Here is a 16939-nt window from a genome sequence, read left to right on the forward strand (position 1 = left end):
CAGTCTCATGGCTCGTGAGATCATGACCTGAGCTGAAACCAAGAGTTGGACACTTAACTGACAGAGCCGCACAGCGCCCCCTCCACAATACAATCTTTAAGTCTCCTGCATGCAAGCATTTCATTGTCATATGAAAGAAAGCAACACTGGAGAATATAGGATTTTGATCACTTAGAGAAACTTTTAGTTTCTCTAAGATCCTATAAAATTAAGGAAAGGTAGCTAACTTGCTTTAAAAACATTTTATTTGGTGAAGCAGAAATGCAAAGCATTCATTCAAACGTTTCAGAAACGTATTCAATGAAGGTTGAAATATTTCCTATTATTCTTTATTTGGTGGGAGAGAGGAATTCTATGCCAGGAGAATTCACATGCAGTAATAAACTTTTTTCCTTTATGGATTATAAACTTTCCTTTATGGATTATGGATGATAATAGCGTTCACAGAAAATCAACGTCCATAAGTGTATGGCTTCAGATTTTTAATATGGTAGGATCATACTTCAGGAGATAGTAAACAGAAACGATTGTGAAACATGAACAAAAGTGAAATAGCTGAGTTTCGAGAGTTTTCTGTCCACATCAGTGCTGACAAGAACACACACACAGCACAACTAGACACGACTGGGTAGAAATCCTCCCGGCGTCGTGGGGACTGTGGAGATGTCGTGGGCTAGCCTGGGATCCTAACCACCCCATGGCATTGGCTTTGGGTTCCAAGAGGGACACCACTTGTCCCTAAGTGGAGTCTGCTCTGGAGTCTTTCTTTCCTCAGCAATCATCACGGATCAGACAAGCCCTGCGGGAAACAGCCTGTGGAGGGGCTTCTAGAAGAGAGGCCAGAACCACGGCAACGAGGGAGGGAGTTACAAAGCACAGTGGGATTTCCATGAGTTGCGTCCCTGCAGGATCAGGGGCCTTCGGACAGGAGACGCTGGCAGGAGTCAAGGGCTGCAAAAGGCTTTGCACAGATGTGCAGGGGTGTTGTTGAAAACCTTTCCAGACAAAGGGAGAGACCGAGCTAACACAGGGCGGGGAAACCACCGGGCCGATATGAGGCTTGATGGACACTCAAGGTGTGAGCAAGTGGTGCTCAGAAAGGAGCTGGGTTAACTGAAGAGGTGACCACAAAGGACCGATAATTTCAGTGATTTCAGTAATTTCCCTTGTCCTTGGGTCTCTGCCATTTAAAAGAATACAAATGAACTGTAAAAAGTTCAGAGAATGCAGATGGACAGAAGCAAAAGTGAAAGCCTTCCCTTCCCCTGCCCCCAAGTTCTCTGGGTGCCCCTCGGGCCCTCTGCGTGGTCACAGACAAGACTCGGGGACATACATGACTTCAGACAAGCAGAGAAGTGCACCTTCGTCTCCTGCAGCCCACTGGGAACCTGACCTAACGTGTCAGGGCGCTTCCACAACGACTCGGTTTTCTTTCCACGGGTGGGGTAGATTCATCAAAGATCCTTGTGTGCCATTTTATTTCTTTTTAACGTGGAGGCATTGGTTTGAACGTTAACTAATTTGGAAATTCAACCCGAGTAAAGGCAATCTCATAAATGAAGATTTTAAAAAGCGCCATGCACCCTTTACAATGCCTTTGTACCTACAGCATTTGTCCTAAAAGATTCGGACCTGGATTCCGCACAAGGCCCCAGGGGTCGGGCACATGTCTGAGAGTCGATTTTGCCCCGTTGTTTGGAAGCTGCTGGTGATCACAGCCTCCTTTGGCACATGAACAGCATCCTTCCTAGTTTTCTCATGTCAGCACCAGGGTGGACATTTCTCAAGTTAGGAAAAAGACAGACCTCACACCTGAATGTTGGCTCCTGGAAGGGGGATGGACAGGTTGGCTATAAGAGACATCAGTCTTTCTACTGGCAGACTTTGAGTATGGACTTTAGTTATTGGGACCATGGCAGTGTTTGTAGTTCTATAAGAGAATCACATTCTTAGAAAATACACATTGACAAAGACATAATGTCTGCAGCTTACTGTCAGATAGTTCCAGAAAAAGTGTGTGCATATAAAGTATGAAAACACAGACTGATAATAAAGCAAATGCAGCAAAATGTTAACAGTGGAGGAGCTGGGTGAAGGGTCTGCAGCAAAATGGGATGCTATTCTTACACCTTTTTGTAAGTTCAAAATTAAAAATTGAAAAACATATGTGGCTAAATATTGACACATTGACTATGAAATTAGCTTGTTGTGCGTATCTTAAATATCTTTGTAGAAGAAAAACAGCTTGCTTCTTTGCTATAATGACCCACAAATGCTTTACACTGAGCATATTGTCTTCTAGCCAATTCTAAGGATCTTGAGTACTTTTTTGTCTAGGGGCTTGCATTGCCTTTTATGACATTACCATTTTTTAAATATTTATTTATTTTAGAGAGAGAGAAACAGAGTATGAGTGGGGAAGGGGCAGACCTGACCTGAGCCGAAGTCGGACACTTAACCGACTGAGCCACTCAGGCGCCCCACGACATTGCCATTTAAAAAGGTTTTTTTTCATCTTTATTTATTTTTGAGAGAGAGAGAGACAGAGTGCAGGCAGGGGAGGAACAGAGAGAGAGGGAGACATAGAATCTGAAGCAGGCTCCAGGCTCTAAGCTATCAGCACAGGGTCCCACATGGGACTCAAACTCATGAAACTGTGACATCGTGATCTGAGCCGAAGTTGGACACTTAACCGACTGAGCCACCCAGGTGCCTGTGACATTGCTCTTTTTGAAGAATACAGTACACACACACACACACACACACACACACAACTTCCTTTTGTTGAAGTTTAGGTTTGCCTGATGTTTCCACCTGACTTAAGGAGGTTATGCCTCCCTGGCCAGAATACTACCTAGATGGCACGTGTCCTTCTCAGGATCTGCATCTGTAAGTGGATAATGTCCAGCCCCTCCTCCTTTGATGATGTTTAATTACCCACAGTGTTGTCTAGTTTCTCCACTGAGTCGCTATTATTTTTTACTTTGCAACTGATAAGCAGACTGTGGGGAAACCATGCAGAAATTGTGTTCCTCAAAAAAATGTTCCCCTGGGGGATGCCTGGCTGGTTCAGTCGGTGGAGAGTGCAACTCTTGATCTCAGGCTTGTGAGTTTGAGACCCATATTGGGTGTACAGATTACTTAAAAAATAAAATCTTAAAAAAAAAATGTTCCTGGGGCACCTGGGTGGCTCAGTTGGTTAAGCATACGATTTCGGCTCAGGTCATGATCTCTCAATTCACCAGTTTGAGCCCCACATCGGGTTCTGTGCTGACAGCTCAGAGCCTAGAGCCTGCTTTGGATTCTGTGTCTCCCTCTCTCTCTGCCCCTCCCCTGTTCATACTCTTCTCTCTCTCTTTCTCAAAAATAAATAAACATTGAAATTTAACATTTATTTATTTTTGAGAGACAGGGAGACAGAATGTGAGTGAGGGAGAAGCACAGAAAGAGGGGGATAGAGTATCTGAAGCAGGCTTCAGGCTCTGAGCTGTCAGCACAGAGTCTCATGTGAGGCTCGAGCTTATGAACTGCGAGATCATGACCTGAGCTGAAGTCAGATGCTTAACCGACTGAGCCACCCAGGGGCCCCATAATTTAAAAAAACATTTCTAATGTTCCCCTAGATTAAGGGGTGCCTGGGAGTTTCAGTTGATTGAGGATCTGACTTCAGCTCAGGTCACGATCTCACAGTTCATGGGTTCGAGCCTCACGTCGGGCTCTGTGCTGACAGCTCAGAGCCTGGAGCCTGCTTCAGATTCTGTGTGTATCTCTCTCTCTGCACCTTCCCCACTCACGCTCTGTCTCTCTCTAAAAAAATAAACGTTTAAAGAAAATTTAAATGCTCCCCTAGATTGAGCCTCTGCTGCTGGATCTTGCCTGACACAGAGTTCACTGTGCTGATTGCAAGTGCTAATTCTCCTGTTCCAGGACTCGGTTCACCTTCTCTAGCTGCTAACCAGCAAGAGCCCTCCCTTCTCCCACATGTATTTATTTACCTATTTGTTATCAGCACGGGCATGTAATATTCCTATATTCTTCGGTGCTTTAGGATTCATTCCTGTGCTTAAATATTTGGGTGCTCATATCATCCCAGATCTGACCAAATGAGAGCCCCTTCGATCTGGCTCTTGTGTTCTGATGACATGACCCCAACCGTTTTTAAGCACTTTCTTACTTTCTGGCATAGCCATGTTCCACGTGTAGCTTGTAGCTACCCTATACTCCATGCTGGTACTGGCCATTTCTCTGAAGAGCCCCAGCATCTTGTGGTCGTGAGTAAGGCTAACGACCTGGACCCGGACAGGAGGTGCACTCACTGCTGCTGGAGTGTCTTCACTTCTTGGCCTTTTCAGCAAACAAAACTAAGAAATATAGGCACGTACAGTGGACTCTTGAACGACAGAGATTTGAACTGCATAAATCCACCTGTATGCGGATTTTTTTTGATACAGTACGGGACTGTAAATATATTTTCTCTTCCTTATGGTTTTCTTAATAACAGTTTTTCTCTAGCTTACTTTATTATAAGAATACAGTAGATAATATATTTAACATACAAAATATATGTTTAATTATTTGTTTATTTTCTCAGTAAGGCTTCCAGTCAACAGTAGGCTATGAGTTGCTAAGTTTTTGAGGAGTCAAAAGTTATACAAGGATTTTCTGGGGCGCTGGGTGGTTCAGTCGGTTGAGGGTCCGACTTCGGCTCAGGTCATGATCTTACAGTTCGTGGGTTCCAGCCCCACGTCGGGCTCTGTACTGACCACTAGCTCGGAGCCTGGAGCCTGCTTCAGATTCTGTGTCTCTTTCTCTCTCTGCTCCTCCCCTGTTCATGCTCTGTCTCTCTCTGTCTCTCAAAAATAAAAATAAATAAATGTAAAAAAATGTTATACAAGGATTTTCAACTATGCAGGGGATCGGCACCCCAACCTTGCATTGTTCAAGATCAATGATCTGTACATATATATACACAGGCATACAAATGTACCCACATATGTGCCCATAACTATGAATATATACATACATATTTGAAAATCGTGATTTCCCAACAGTCATTACAATCCCAGCTCATTCCCACATGCTTCTCCTTGCCTTTCCTCATTCTATATTTTTTTAAGTTTATTTATTTATTTTGAGAGACAGAGAGAGCGAGAGCATGAGCAGGTTGGAGGGGCAGGGGCAGAGAGCAAGACTCCCAAGCAGACCCCGTGAAGTCAGCACAGAGTCTGACATGGGGCTCGATCTCGCAAACGGAGAGATCATGACCTGTGCTGAGATCAAGAGATGGATGCTTAACCGACTGAGCCACCCAGGCGGCCCTCCTCATTCTGTATTTGTACATCATTCTTCCCCTCTGAACATCCTGGCTGTCAATAACGACATCAACACATTTCTGCATTTGCTCGATCCTATAGTACATCTAAGATGGTTTGGGGCTTGTCTGTAGTCAGAGCTTCCCCTTTAGAATGTCAGTCTTTCATTTATTACAGTTTAAATCCGTTGAGTGGTTCCTACTTAGTAACAAGTGTAAACAAACAATGTAATGGCAAATATAAATAAATACTTGGCCTGTCTTCCTTGTTCTTTGGCAACAGCCCTGTGGGCTTTAGGAAGAGCCATTCCAACTTTTCTGAGAAATCCATAGGTTCCCACCTGTGGTAAAATGAATTTATGTTCCATTTAATTTCATATACAATTTGACATTCTATTATAAGGAATACTGTTGCTTTAAACTCTGTAACTAAGCCAAATTCTAAAAGAAACCAGTTGCTAAGGCAACTGGGCAAAGAGTTAATTAATTCATCAGTCATTATATGCAGATTAATCTGCCTAACTGAGTTAGAAAGGAGGTGAGCATGTCTGATTTTTTCTTCTTGGAATTAGTGGAAGAAGAATGGTGTGGGGTTTTTTTTCAATCTGTAAGGGCCACAGAGTTCCTTCTGATCAAGGCACAGGCGTTGCGATCAGACAGGTGCGCCACCCCTTTCAGTCCTCGGTGGGACCTTCAGACCAACAGTCATTTCTGTAGAATGGGGATAATAATGTGCATCTTGCAGGCTGCTGTGATGATCAGATGAGATGCTAGAAATAAAGTACCTTTCAGTGTCTTTAAAATTAAGATGAAGAGCCCCATACCGGGCTCTGTGCTGACAGCTCAGAGCCTGTTTCAGATTCTGTGTCTCCTCTCTCTCTGCCCCTCCTCTGTTCATGCTCTGTCTCTGTCTCAAAAATTAATAAACATTAAAAAACATTTTTTAAATTAAGATGAAGAGTGAGTAACAAAGATGAGCATGCATTTCTCCAGGGAAGTAAATGATATTCTTTCTTCACTTTTAGAATTGACCACACACACCCCGATGTATCCTTGCTGTAATCTCTACAGAATTCAGTGAACTTGATTGCATTTACTTGATTGCATGTCTGTCCCTCTTTACTAGCCTAGTAAGCTGCTTGAGACGGTGTCTAATTAATCCTTATAATCTCAAGGCTATGCATATGTAGGCATTTTAAAAAAAATACTTAATGGTGAATGAATGAATGTAAATGTCCCACTAAAGCATCGCTACAGGCTCCCTCTGTCCTTCCACCTCCACATTGACACCTGCTGGCAAGAATCTATAATTGCAGTAAATGTTTCCAAAGAAATTGAAGTCCCTCAGCCAGAATCAGAAAAGTCAAAACAAATATCCTGAAACCACAAAGGAGAAAGATTTCTCTATTCCACCACTGTCATGATAAATATTCTACAGATGAATTTTTCTTGTTTTTTTTTTTGTGGTAAAACATAACATAAAATTTACCCTATTAACCACTTTTAAGTGTATAGTTCTGCAGCATTAACTGCGTTCTTCCCATTGTTGTGCAGCTTCTGTTTACATCCACCCACAGAATGTTTTCATCTTCCCAAACAAAAATCGCCCATTAAACGGTAATTCCCCATTGTCCTGCCCTCAACTCCTTGCAACCACCATTATACTTTCCGTCTCTATGAATTGGATCAACTGTAGGTCTCTGAGATAAGTGGTCTCATACAGTAAATGGCCTTTGGTGACTTGGCATAGTGTTTTTAAGGTTTACCCATGTTGCAGCACCCTTTAAAATGTCCTTCCTTGGGGCACCTGGGTGGCTCAGTTGGTTAAGCGTCCAACTTCAGCTCAAGTCACGATCTCACGGTTTGTGGGTTCTAGCCCCGCATTGGCCTCCGTGCTGACAGCCAGCTCAGAGCCTGGAGCCTGTTTCAGATTCTGTGTCTCCCTCTCTCTCTGACCCTCCCCTGCTCGCGCTGTCCCTCTCTCTCTCTCTCGGAAATAAATAAAACATTAAAAAATGTTTTAAATGTCCTTCCTTTTCTTTTTCTTAGAAAGAGCATGCACATGAACAGGGGAGGGGGCAGAGGGAGAGAGAGAAAATCTTAAGCAGGTTCTACACTTAGCACAAAGCCCAATGGAAGGCTCGATCCCATGATCCTGGGATCATGACCTGAACCAGAATCAAGTCAGACATTCAAAGGACTGAGCCACCCAGGAGCCCCCAGAATGTCCTTCCTTTTTAAAGCAGAATACTATTTTATCCTATGTGTAGACCACATTTTGTCTATCCATTCATCCACCACTTGTTCTTTTTTTTTCGTTTTCCTGTTTCCAACATGTCTCATTGCCTTTATGCCCCCAGCCAGTGGCTAGTAGTTTGCTCAGCTGAGTGTAGGTAGACCCTCAACCAATCTTCGTTGACTGTACTGTATGCCATTGCTCGTGTGTCTGCCTAATAGAAAAAAATCAGGAGCTCTTCGAGGACAGCATGTTGCTTCATGTAGAGAAGTTAAATGTACTTGTTAAATGAATGTTGAATGATAATAATGACTACCTTTATTGAGAGCTTGCTTCTTGCCAGGCACTGTGATAAGATGGATTGGTTCATAACATTCTCACCATAACTCTATGAGGTGAGTGTCATAGTCCTCACCCATCTACAGAGAAAGGAACAGAACCAAGCAGCAGAAAATAGATTTGAGACCAGCCATCCTTACTCAGCAACCCATGCTCTTAACCTCTGAGCTATACAAGCCAAGGCAGAGCTTTTACCTTAGGAAAATGGCCATGCTAAGAATATGTATTTTCCTGTGGCTCATTTCACCCCACCTCAGCGACACAATGCACTGTGCGTCATTCTGTGCCCTGTGCGATACCTATTCCTCCCCTTTGCTTTTAGTTGCGCAGCTCTTCCTCACCTGAAGTGTGCTCCTTCTCCTTGCCCTCTCCAAGCCCCTTCTTCAAGACACGCCTGGGGTCCCTCCTCCTTGGGGAAGCTTTTGTCAATTCCATGGACCCTCCCATCCCCCCAGGGCCCCTACGACACCTCTCAGCCCTGGGCTCCTGCATATTGTCACACATCGCCCTCTGAAAGGTGAGAGTTGTGCTCCTCTTACTTCCCTGGCTGCTCAAGAAGGTAAAAAAATAAAATGGCTTCAGTGATACATCTCCACAGATGATGGCCTGTAGTAAGAGATAAACCTGTATTCAATGACATGAATCTACGTTGTGTAGATACAAAATTGGATTCTCTTAACTATCTTGACTTATATTGTTACTGGATTTGCTTTCATTATGAGAATGGTTGTGAGGCAGGCAGGCATCGCTGAAGTCCAACCCTATGAAATAGGCGTGTTAAAACCAGGATTCATGTCAGCTCCTGAAGCTCTGGCATCCCTCAGGGGCACCTCACTGACATTAAGAGAATATTTGTAGGCATTTAAACTGAGCATCACATTGTCTCTTTTTGCTCCCAATCAGGGGAAGAATGTGATCCACTTTACAAAAAACTAAGTTGGACGAGAACTCTTATAACCCCAGAGATTGCATGAGATTGAATCTTTTAAAAAAGTGTTGGTGAACATAGTTACCTGAGGAGTAGAAAACTCATGGTATCTAGAACTAAGTGCTGAAACTATTTTTATCATAATATGTTCCTTAGATTTAAGCATTATTCAAGTAACTGGCTCCTAATTACAGAGAACAAACTGATGGTTACTAGAGGGAGATGGGGGGATGGGTGAAACAGGTAATGGGGATTAAGGAGGGCACTTGTCGTGATGAGCACTTGGTATTATATGGAAGTGTGGCATCACTATATTTCCCCTTGAAACCAGTATAACTGTATGTTAACTACCTGGAAGGAAAATTAAAACTTTAAAAAAATGAAAAAGAAAAAATATAAAACTGATCACGTATGGTAGATTTGTTTGCAAGTTCTTCATTTTGCACCTGATGCTTGTCAATTAGTAAAGAAAGAAATATCTTTAAAACTGTTTAGACTATCTTTGCAACTTTACGTCAGTATCGAAATCTATCAATTAAGGAACATGTGTCTGAAAATCGGCTGTAGTCCCATATTTTGTTAGGGTATCTGAGGTTGAAGATCAGGATAAAATAGCTAAGGATGCTAAGGTTTACTGATTAAAGGCTAATTTTCACTCTTCCTCTGGTCCTCAAGCCCCTTACTTGATTTCTGTTTGGAAAATCTGTACTAAATGCAACTTTGATTCATGTGGTTTCTCTTGCAATATGCTGACCACTCGGGCTGCCCTTCTGATGTCTCTGCTTCATAACCTGACCCGTTTGGTGGCTTTCACAGATAATCTGAACTGCAACAGTGTAATAGTTTCATTCTGTTGGCAGGTTTCCCATTGTGCTTTATGGAGTTTTTGTTGTTTTGTTTAACATATTCAGTAGTCTCTCCCCTTGTATTTTTTTATTTTTTAAATGTTTCATTTATTTCTGAGAGAGAGAAAGAGAGAGAGAGAGAGTGAGCAGGAGAGGGTCAGAGAGAGAGAGACACACACAGAATCTGAACCAGGCTCCAGGCTCTGAGCTGTCAGCAGAGCCCGACGCAGGGCTCAAACCCACGAACTGTGAGATCATGACCTGAGCCGAAGTCGGCCGCTTAACTGACTGAGCTACCCAGACACGCCTCACTTTGTATTTTTATACTGTAAATAAACTCCAGTCTGTGACACTGAGTTGTGTATTCCAATGAGGATATTTCAGTCCTCAGTTTTTGGACACAGGGCAGAATGAAAGACAGCTAAAATACCTTACCTACTGACTCATTGCTATTTTGGTTTTTAAAGCTGTCAGGTAAAAAGACTACCCTTTATGGATGGCCTTCCAAAAGCTACTTAATATTACTTTGGCTGTAGGAGTAAGGGGGAAAAAAACGACAAATTATTTCAGTGAATTCTAAAGTCTTTGATCGCAGAGTATTGTGTACAGAAAGGGTAAACAATGTGTCCCTGCTTTTCTATAAAAAATGTACAACTTTTTACCACTGTATTTTTAAGGTGTATGCTAATTAGGTCATGCAGTGAGCTCTGCTGCTAATAATCTACACGGGTTATCTGCACCAATACACTAAGAAAGAAAAGAGATAAAACAACAGCAAGCTGTCTACAGTGGCATGACTGTGTGCACACCATCCACTCAGCAGGTGGCCATGCTGGCACCACTCCCTTCCCCCTCTTCCCCGCCTTCCTCGGTTTACCAAAACTGGCTGCAGCTTTTAGTTTCTGGCAGAGCTGCCCTTGCATGGAATTAGTAATTATGCACCTTTCCTAACTATTTTGTTCTTTTTCTTCCAAAACTTTTGATATATCTGTTCTAAAAATCCTACTGCAGTTTTAAACTTCAGGAACTTGGAAAGTATAAAATCCACCCCAAGACCAGTTACTACATTTTAAAAATAATGATCCAGGCTTGTTATAAATTGAAACCGTTTCCTTGCATGTTTCACCCGGTTGTTAATTACACTTCTATGACGTGCCTCCTTACAGTGAAAAACAAACGGTGTCGGTGTCGGTCCTGCTGCCACAGACCTGAGCTCAGCTAATCAGAAAACAGGTGCCGTTTTTTTCCCCCCAGCATGTGCCTGCTTCCATCAAAGGGTCTGAAACAAAACCAAATTTTTAAGTCACTATTCAAAATTCACAAAACGAAATGTAAAACAAAGTTAAATAATTAAACTTTCGAATGCACTAAGACCTGAGATACCCTGTCTTAAATATAACAAGAGTGAGGAAAACACCACTTTTTTGACCTTTGTCCTTTTGCCCCCAAACTCTGTGCCTTCTCAGTTCTCCTGGATGTGGATGAGACGGGGAGGGGGGCCTTTCCTGGCCTCGGAGGCAGGCCCAGGCGCTTCCCCGCCCCACCCCGCAGCCACCCCCTTCTCTGTGGGCAAGCCGCAGGGAGCCCTCCGTCTCTGCAGTGGGTGTGCGTGTGCTTCTCGGTGAGGGCGAAGCTGCTGCACAGCCGTTGCCTGGCAACAGATGCTCGCACTGCCTGCCTGCGCCCCAGGTTACCCTGGGTGCTCCCCCAAAGCTCCGCTCCTGCCGCCGCAACAGAGCCAGCTGGGATTTGGGATTCTGATCCTATGTTTTAAAACACAAATGAGGATTCGTTTCCCAGACCAGACTAGGAAAAGGCCAGATGATTGGATTAAAAAAAAAAAAAAAAGGTGTCTTGAACCCCTGCCTGATAACAGACTAGGTAAATCTGGCTTTGCATTGCTCACAATAAAGGTTGCATCACTGTATACTGACATTGATTTTCTACTTTAGAGTGTTTAGCGCTGAACTGTGGAGCACACTGTACATTGTATAGTGCAGGATACAAAGGTTTATATCCCAGATACACCTCTTACTCTCCCCTCTAAGTTTCTGGAAATATGGGGACGATAGTTCCCTACTGCAAATGCTACACAAATTATTCCACAGGAAGGATTAGTGCAGTGCTATCAATCAGCAGACAACTAGTAGAAGCTATTTTATGTAGAACATTATTATTATTATTTTATTTTTATTATGATTATATTGATATATTAACTTCTTTGGGTGTATTATGGTATGTTTTCCATCATACCAGTTTGTGTAAGTCTTCTTGAATTCCAAATATAAGAATTTATCTTTAACCTTGTTTAATGATAAGCTCAGGCATATTAAAATGCTTATTTCAGCAACATTTGATTCAAATCAGGCAGCATCCATCTAGCTGATGGAAAGGAACTCCGAGGAGCTGGACAAAATACTTTCATAACGAGCTGGGAGCAAAAACAAGGATATTATACTAGGTTAAAAAGTGGTTTGGTTATTACAAGGTTACTTGCAACTGGGGACTGATGGGGTGTATTTGGCAGATTATCTACCTAGTGCTGATCCGGCGATTCCAGATGAACACGTTTAAGATTTCATTTCTGGGAAGGTCAGAACTGTAATTGATTCTGTTTGCTAACGTGGGACTTAGCCTAAACGGCTCCATTTTGGACCTGTTGTCTTATCTTTTAACAGCCCTAATTCTTCGATCTGAACAAGTGGAAATTTTCTGCCATATTTTTAGGGTCACTGAATTATCAGGCTGCCTTCAAAGTGTGGCTTTGGGATTCTAACTTAATTCTCCCTTTGTAAGTTTCCATGGGATTTGTTTTGAAGCTTTTTCTTCCAACTAACAGTTTATAAAAATCTTGGCAGTAAAAAAGTTGACACATCCTTATAAACATCTCACTACACGAAGAAATTTTTATTTAACTTTTCTTGCCTCCCGACTGCCCCGTTAGCCACAATATTGCCATGTGTGAACATTTGTGTTAACTCAAGGTGTGAGGCCTGGCAACAGTGATAAATAGTCCCCTTCCACAAAACTAGAACTTTCAACGTAGCGCACAGTTTAGTAGGGCACTGTAGGTTTGCTTCTGACTATGTTGGGAAGAATAATTTATTACTCTAGTTTTTTAAAAAATATTAATATTTTCAATGTAGTACTAAACTGGACAAGCATTTTCTGAACTTAAAACCTGATCACAAAATGCCTTTCATGAGACCCCAGACTTTGAGCAGGAGTTATCTCTGGCTCTTGTGAATTCATTCATCCATTCGATGAAGATTCCCGGGGCAGCTCCTGCCGGCCAGGCACTGGACTAGACCCAGGTGCCGCAGGTGTAAAGGACAGACTCAGGCCCAGCCGTGTGGAGTCCCACACGTCTAGCAGACTTTGGGGAAAGCTGCAAATAAGCCGTTACAGTGCAAGGAGCTGGTGAGACGATGCGGCACAGGAAGGGGGCCTAACCTGGATGTGGAGGGAGTACAGAGACCGCATAGACAATTAGGAGGTGGCCAAGTGAAGAAGGCATTCCAAGTGTTCCAGAGAGAAGCAGCAATGTGGACCCAGGGGATAAGCTGGGGTGTTCAGGAAGCACAAGTAGTTGGAAGGAGAGGCATGGCAGTGCTGGGAAGGGAAGACACTTAAGAGAGCTGTGGCCACAGAGTTTACATTAACCCAGTCTCGAAGGATCGTGGTCGAGGCCTCATCCTTGATGGGAACATGGCAGAGCTGTACTGTCACTGTGGCAACACCGTGCCAGCGCTGGAGTAAGTGAGCCATTGCTGCAGCCCAGGTTAGACTAGGGGCCCGAGACCATGGCAACGGAAGACAGGGTGGAAAAGACAGGAAACAGACTCTCTGGGACACAGTCACTGTTTGGGTTTGCAAGAAGGAAAAGGAGTCAGGAATCACCCCCATGTTCTGGTTTGGAAAATCAGGGGCCCTTATGAGAGAGAGAACAGAGGAATGGCCAGAGGTGTGGGGGTAGGTGTAGGGGAGGAGCTCAGCCCTTGGCAGGTAGAACTGAGGATCCCTGTGAGGCATGGAAATGGAGGTGTGCTTGGGGACGGCGTCGGACCAGAGGGCAAGGCGGGCTAGAGATGTGATGTGGACATAGAGCCGTGTGCACAGACTGTGGAAGATACAGTGAGCCCTTCCAGGGGTGCGTGCAAAGGGGAAAGGGCAGGTGGGGTCTCAGTCACCTTCACCAGGCAGAGGGTGAGCAGGACATCAAAACCACCGTGCGGTGGAAGATGCAGGGCAAGACAGCCTCAAGGAGGGTCAGTGCCAGCTCCCTGGAGAGGTCAAAGAAAGAAAAGACCTAAGTTCATGGATGAAGTTTAGGGCCTGGGAGGCCACCGAGGACCCTAGGGACAATATTTTGTGTAGGGGGATGGGCTAAAGCCAGGCTGCCAGGAGCTGAGGTGTGAGCAGGAGGTAAGGAAAGACAGGCAGAGTCAGATGCCCTTCCTAACTCTTGGCTGCGTGTGCAGGAGGGGCGACAGTGGCACTAACAAGGAGCCTGAGGCACCAGGAGGTGCTGCTGGTTTTGAATGAGACAGAGTTGAATACTTTTGTCCACTTGAGGGAAAAGGGGAGGTTGAGGAAAAAGGGGAGAACCACAGGAGAAGAGACACATGGACAAGTGGGGTCTGCTGTGCTCCTAGGTGCAGGCTGCAGAGGGAGGGGGCAGCAGACCATGGGGAGACCCCCCCGAGAGGTTCCCTCCACCCCCCCCCCCCTGCGCCGAGCCGACCCAGGTGATGTTTGCTCTCTGTAGAGAAGATCAGGCCTTGGTGAAAGTGAGAGAGATGTGGGCTGGGAAGGAAAAAACCGGAGCACTTGAAGACAGATGAACAAGGCCATGGTAAAAGAATCTGTGCACACGGCCTCGGGCCCCCAGAGCCTGGGAACCACCAAGGAGCCATAACAGCACCGCACAAGGACGTGATCTCGGACCTGCACCTCGGCTCAGTCGCCTCTTTTGCCTTCCTTCCCGCAAATCCAAAAAGACGAGGGCAAGGCTGCCGACAGACCAGACCGTCTCCGGGAACTCGCACTCAGCACAGTGAATGAGCGCGCAGTCCTGTCTCTCTCCTTCATGGGTCCCACCGCCAAGCAGCCAAGTTCGAGGCCAGAGAGCCTCCTAGGGAAGTAGTAGAGCTGTTCGGAGAACTGCGAAGGAGAAACGGGGGCTGGAGATAAAGACAAGAGGCTAAGGGAGGCGGCGGCGTGGGTGCGCTGGAATAGTCTAGAAAATGAACGGAACAAAGGCGGTGTGACTGGTGAGCCTCTTGCAGATGCTCCTCCCTGATAGAATATGCATGATCCTGCGCGAGTCCTCGCCCGCCTGGGAGCAGGGAGGCGTCCGAGGCATCGGCGGGGAGCGCACGCCCAGACCCATTCTCCCGGGCTCGGAGTGCGGGAGAGCCACGCGGCCGCGGTGCGGACCCCGCGCGGGTGAGCGTCCCGCGGGCGGGGCTCGTGGAGGTCAGCGCCCGACTCCCTCCAGCGCGGTTAGCGCTAGCGCCCCTGCCGGACCCTCGCCAGCGGACCAGCTCCCCTTCCCGGCCGCGCGGAGGTGCGGGGGTCGCTCCGCACCGGGAGGGGGCGCGCGTCCGACGGCGGAGGCAGCGCGGGCCGCCAGCCGGCCGCTTGGTGCCCACGATCGCCCTTCGGGGACCCGGCGACGCGTCCCGTCCCTGCGCGCCACGGTCGGCGAGCAGCCGGCAGGGTCCGGGCACCCTCACGGTCCCGCTGGGCGCTTCCCCGCGGCGCAGGCGGGGGCCGGGCGGGGCCGGGCTAAGCTCGGCGGGCGGTGCGGGCGCCGGGACCCGGGGCGAGCGGTGGGCGCCGCGCCGGCCCCGCTGGCTCCGGCGGAGCCCGGCGCTCACGGCCCCCGTCTCCCTTCATGCCCTGCCGTTTGTCCAGCCGAAAGTGCTAAACCTTTATCTTTAGAAAGTATTTATTTGGCTCCGCGAGTCGTCCTCGCATCCTTTTTAGTTGGGAGTTTGCGTTGGGCAGAGGGAGGGAGAAGGAACGCTTGTTCTGATCGAAAAACACCGAGAAACCAGGGCATCTCTTTTAGCAGCAAGGAAGAGAAGCCGTCGCAGGATCAACACACATCTACAACTCTCTATTGCTTTTTGTGCAAATTCCTAACTCTGCCCGACGTCCATCCAAGGGGGCAGGCATGGGGTGTTTGGGCAACAGCAAGACCGCGGAAGACCAGGGCGTCGATGAAAAAGAACGACGCGAGGCCAACAAGAAGATCGAGAAACAGCTGCAGAAGGAGCGTCTAGCTTACAAAGCGACTCACCGCCTGCTGCTGCTGGGTAAGGGCGGTGGGCGCGCGGCGGCTCCCGGCCCGAGCGGAGCGCACAGCCCAGAGCGCAGCGAGCGAGCGCGGGGGCCGGGCGGGCAGGGCCGGGCGGGGGCCGCGCGCACCGCCGGCGACCGAGCCACCGCCAGCCACCGGGACCCGCTCCTCCAGCCGCGAGCTGGCGAGTACCGGGAAATGTCGACGCCGGGTAGGGTAATTGCTGTCTGGGTTGGCAGGCGAGATGCAACGGAATTGGGCTACAGATCATAGCAATCTTTGTATTTGTTTGCAGGGGCTGGTGAGTCTGGGAAGAGCACTATCGTCAAACAGATGAGGATCCTGCACGTCAATGGATTTAATCCTGAGTAAGGACTGATCAATTTCGCTTTTGCTTCCAGACTGCATGCGAACTTTTTCACTTCTCTCTAGCCTTCCCCAAAGTGCTTTTTCTTTAGTTAATTTGATCATTGAGTAGACTTGTGAGAGGGAGGGAAAATAGAAGCCTGTTGTTCAATTTGTAATATTTAGGCGAATCCTGTCGGTAGTGTCTAGATCAAAAAACAAAATAACTTGCTTACCAAAATATGACTTATTAGATATTCTTGAGGTATTGATCTGTATGATTGGTATTGCTCTGAGCACACTTAACCAATATGTCACTATATACTTTTCTCTGTATCCTTAGTCTGCCTATATTTCAATTCATAACTATCAACATGTGGGTAATTAAAATAAAATGTATTTACAGGTGTAGCTGTATAGTTATTATATGCAGCAGTATTCATAACCACTTCGCCATGTTGTGTGTAGCCTGTGTAGTTGTTTAAAACTATATATAGATTGTAATGTGTGCATTCAAGTTTGCTTTGAGTACAAATTAGGGGAAAAAAGCACGTTTTCCTTAATCAGTTAAAAAAATTTGCAGCTGTTGTCTTGAGGGTTGACATTGACCCCTAGGAAAACCAGTCTA

The 16939-nt window shown here is 46.1% G+C and overlaps 1 protein-coding gene across 2 annotated transcripts in view; it reads left to right on the forward strand.

Annotated features, from left to right (window-relative positions):
- Positions 1 to 16939, forward strand: part of GNAL (G protein subunit alpha L) — a 153294-nt gene that overhangs the window by 33832 nt on the left and 102523 nt on the right. Inside the window, exons 1-2 of one of the 2 annotated variants that reach the window (XM_039217225.1) lie at positions 15748 to 15982; positions 16262 to 16334. In XM_039217225.1, the coding sequence (XP_039073156.1) occupies positions 15841 to 15982; positions 16262 to 16334 (215 nt within the window). In that variant the 5' untranslated portion in view covers positions 15748 to 15840. Of the gene's footprint in view, positions 1 to 15747; positions 15983 to 16261; positions 16335 to 16939 lie in introns of those variants that run through there. The other variant, XM_039217224.1, reaches the window with a different exon arrangement.

Source organism: Hyaena hyaena, unplaced genomic scaffold (assembly GCF_003009895.1).
Source record: "Hyaena hyaena isolate Hyena2069 unplaced genomic scaffold, ASM300989v1 scaffold_673, whole genome shotgun sequence".
Taxonomy (NCBI): domain Eukaryota; kingdom Metazoa; phylum Chordata; class Mammalia; order Carnivora; family Hyaenidae; genus Hyaena; species Hyaena hyaena.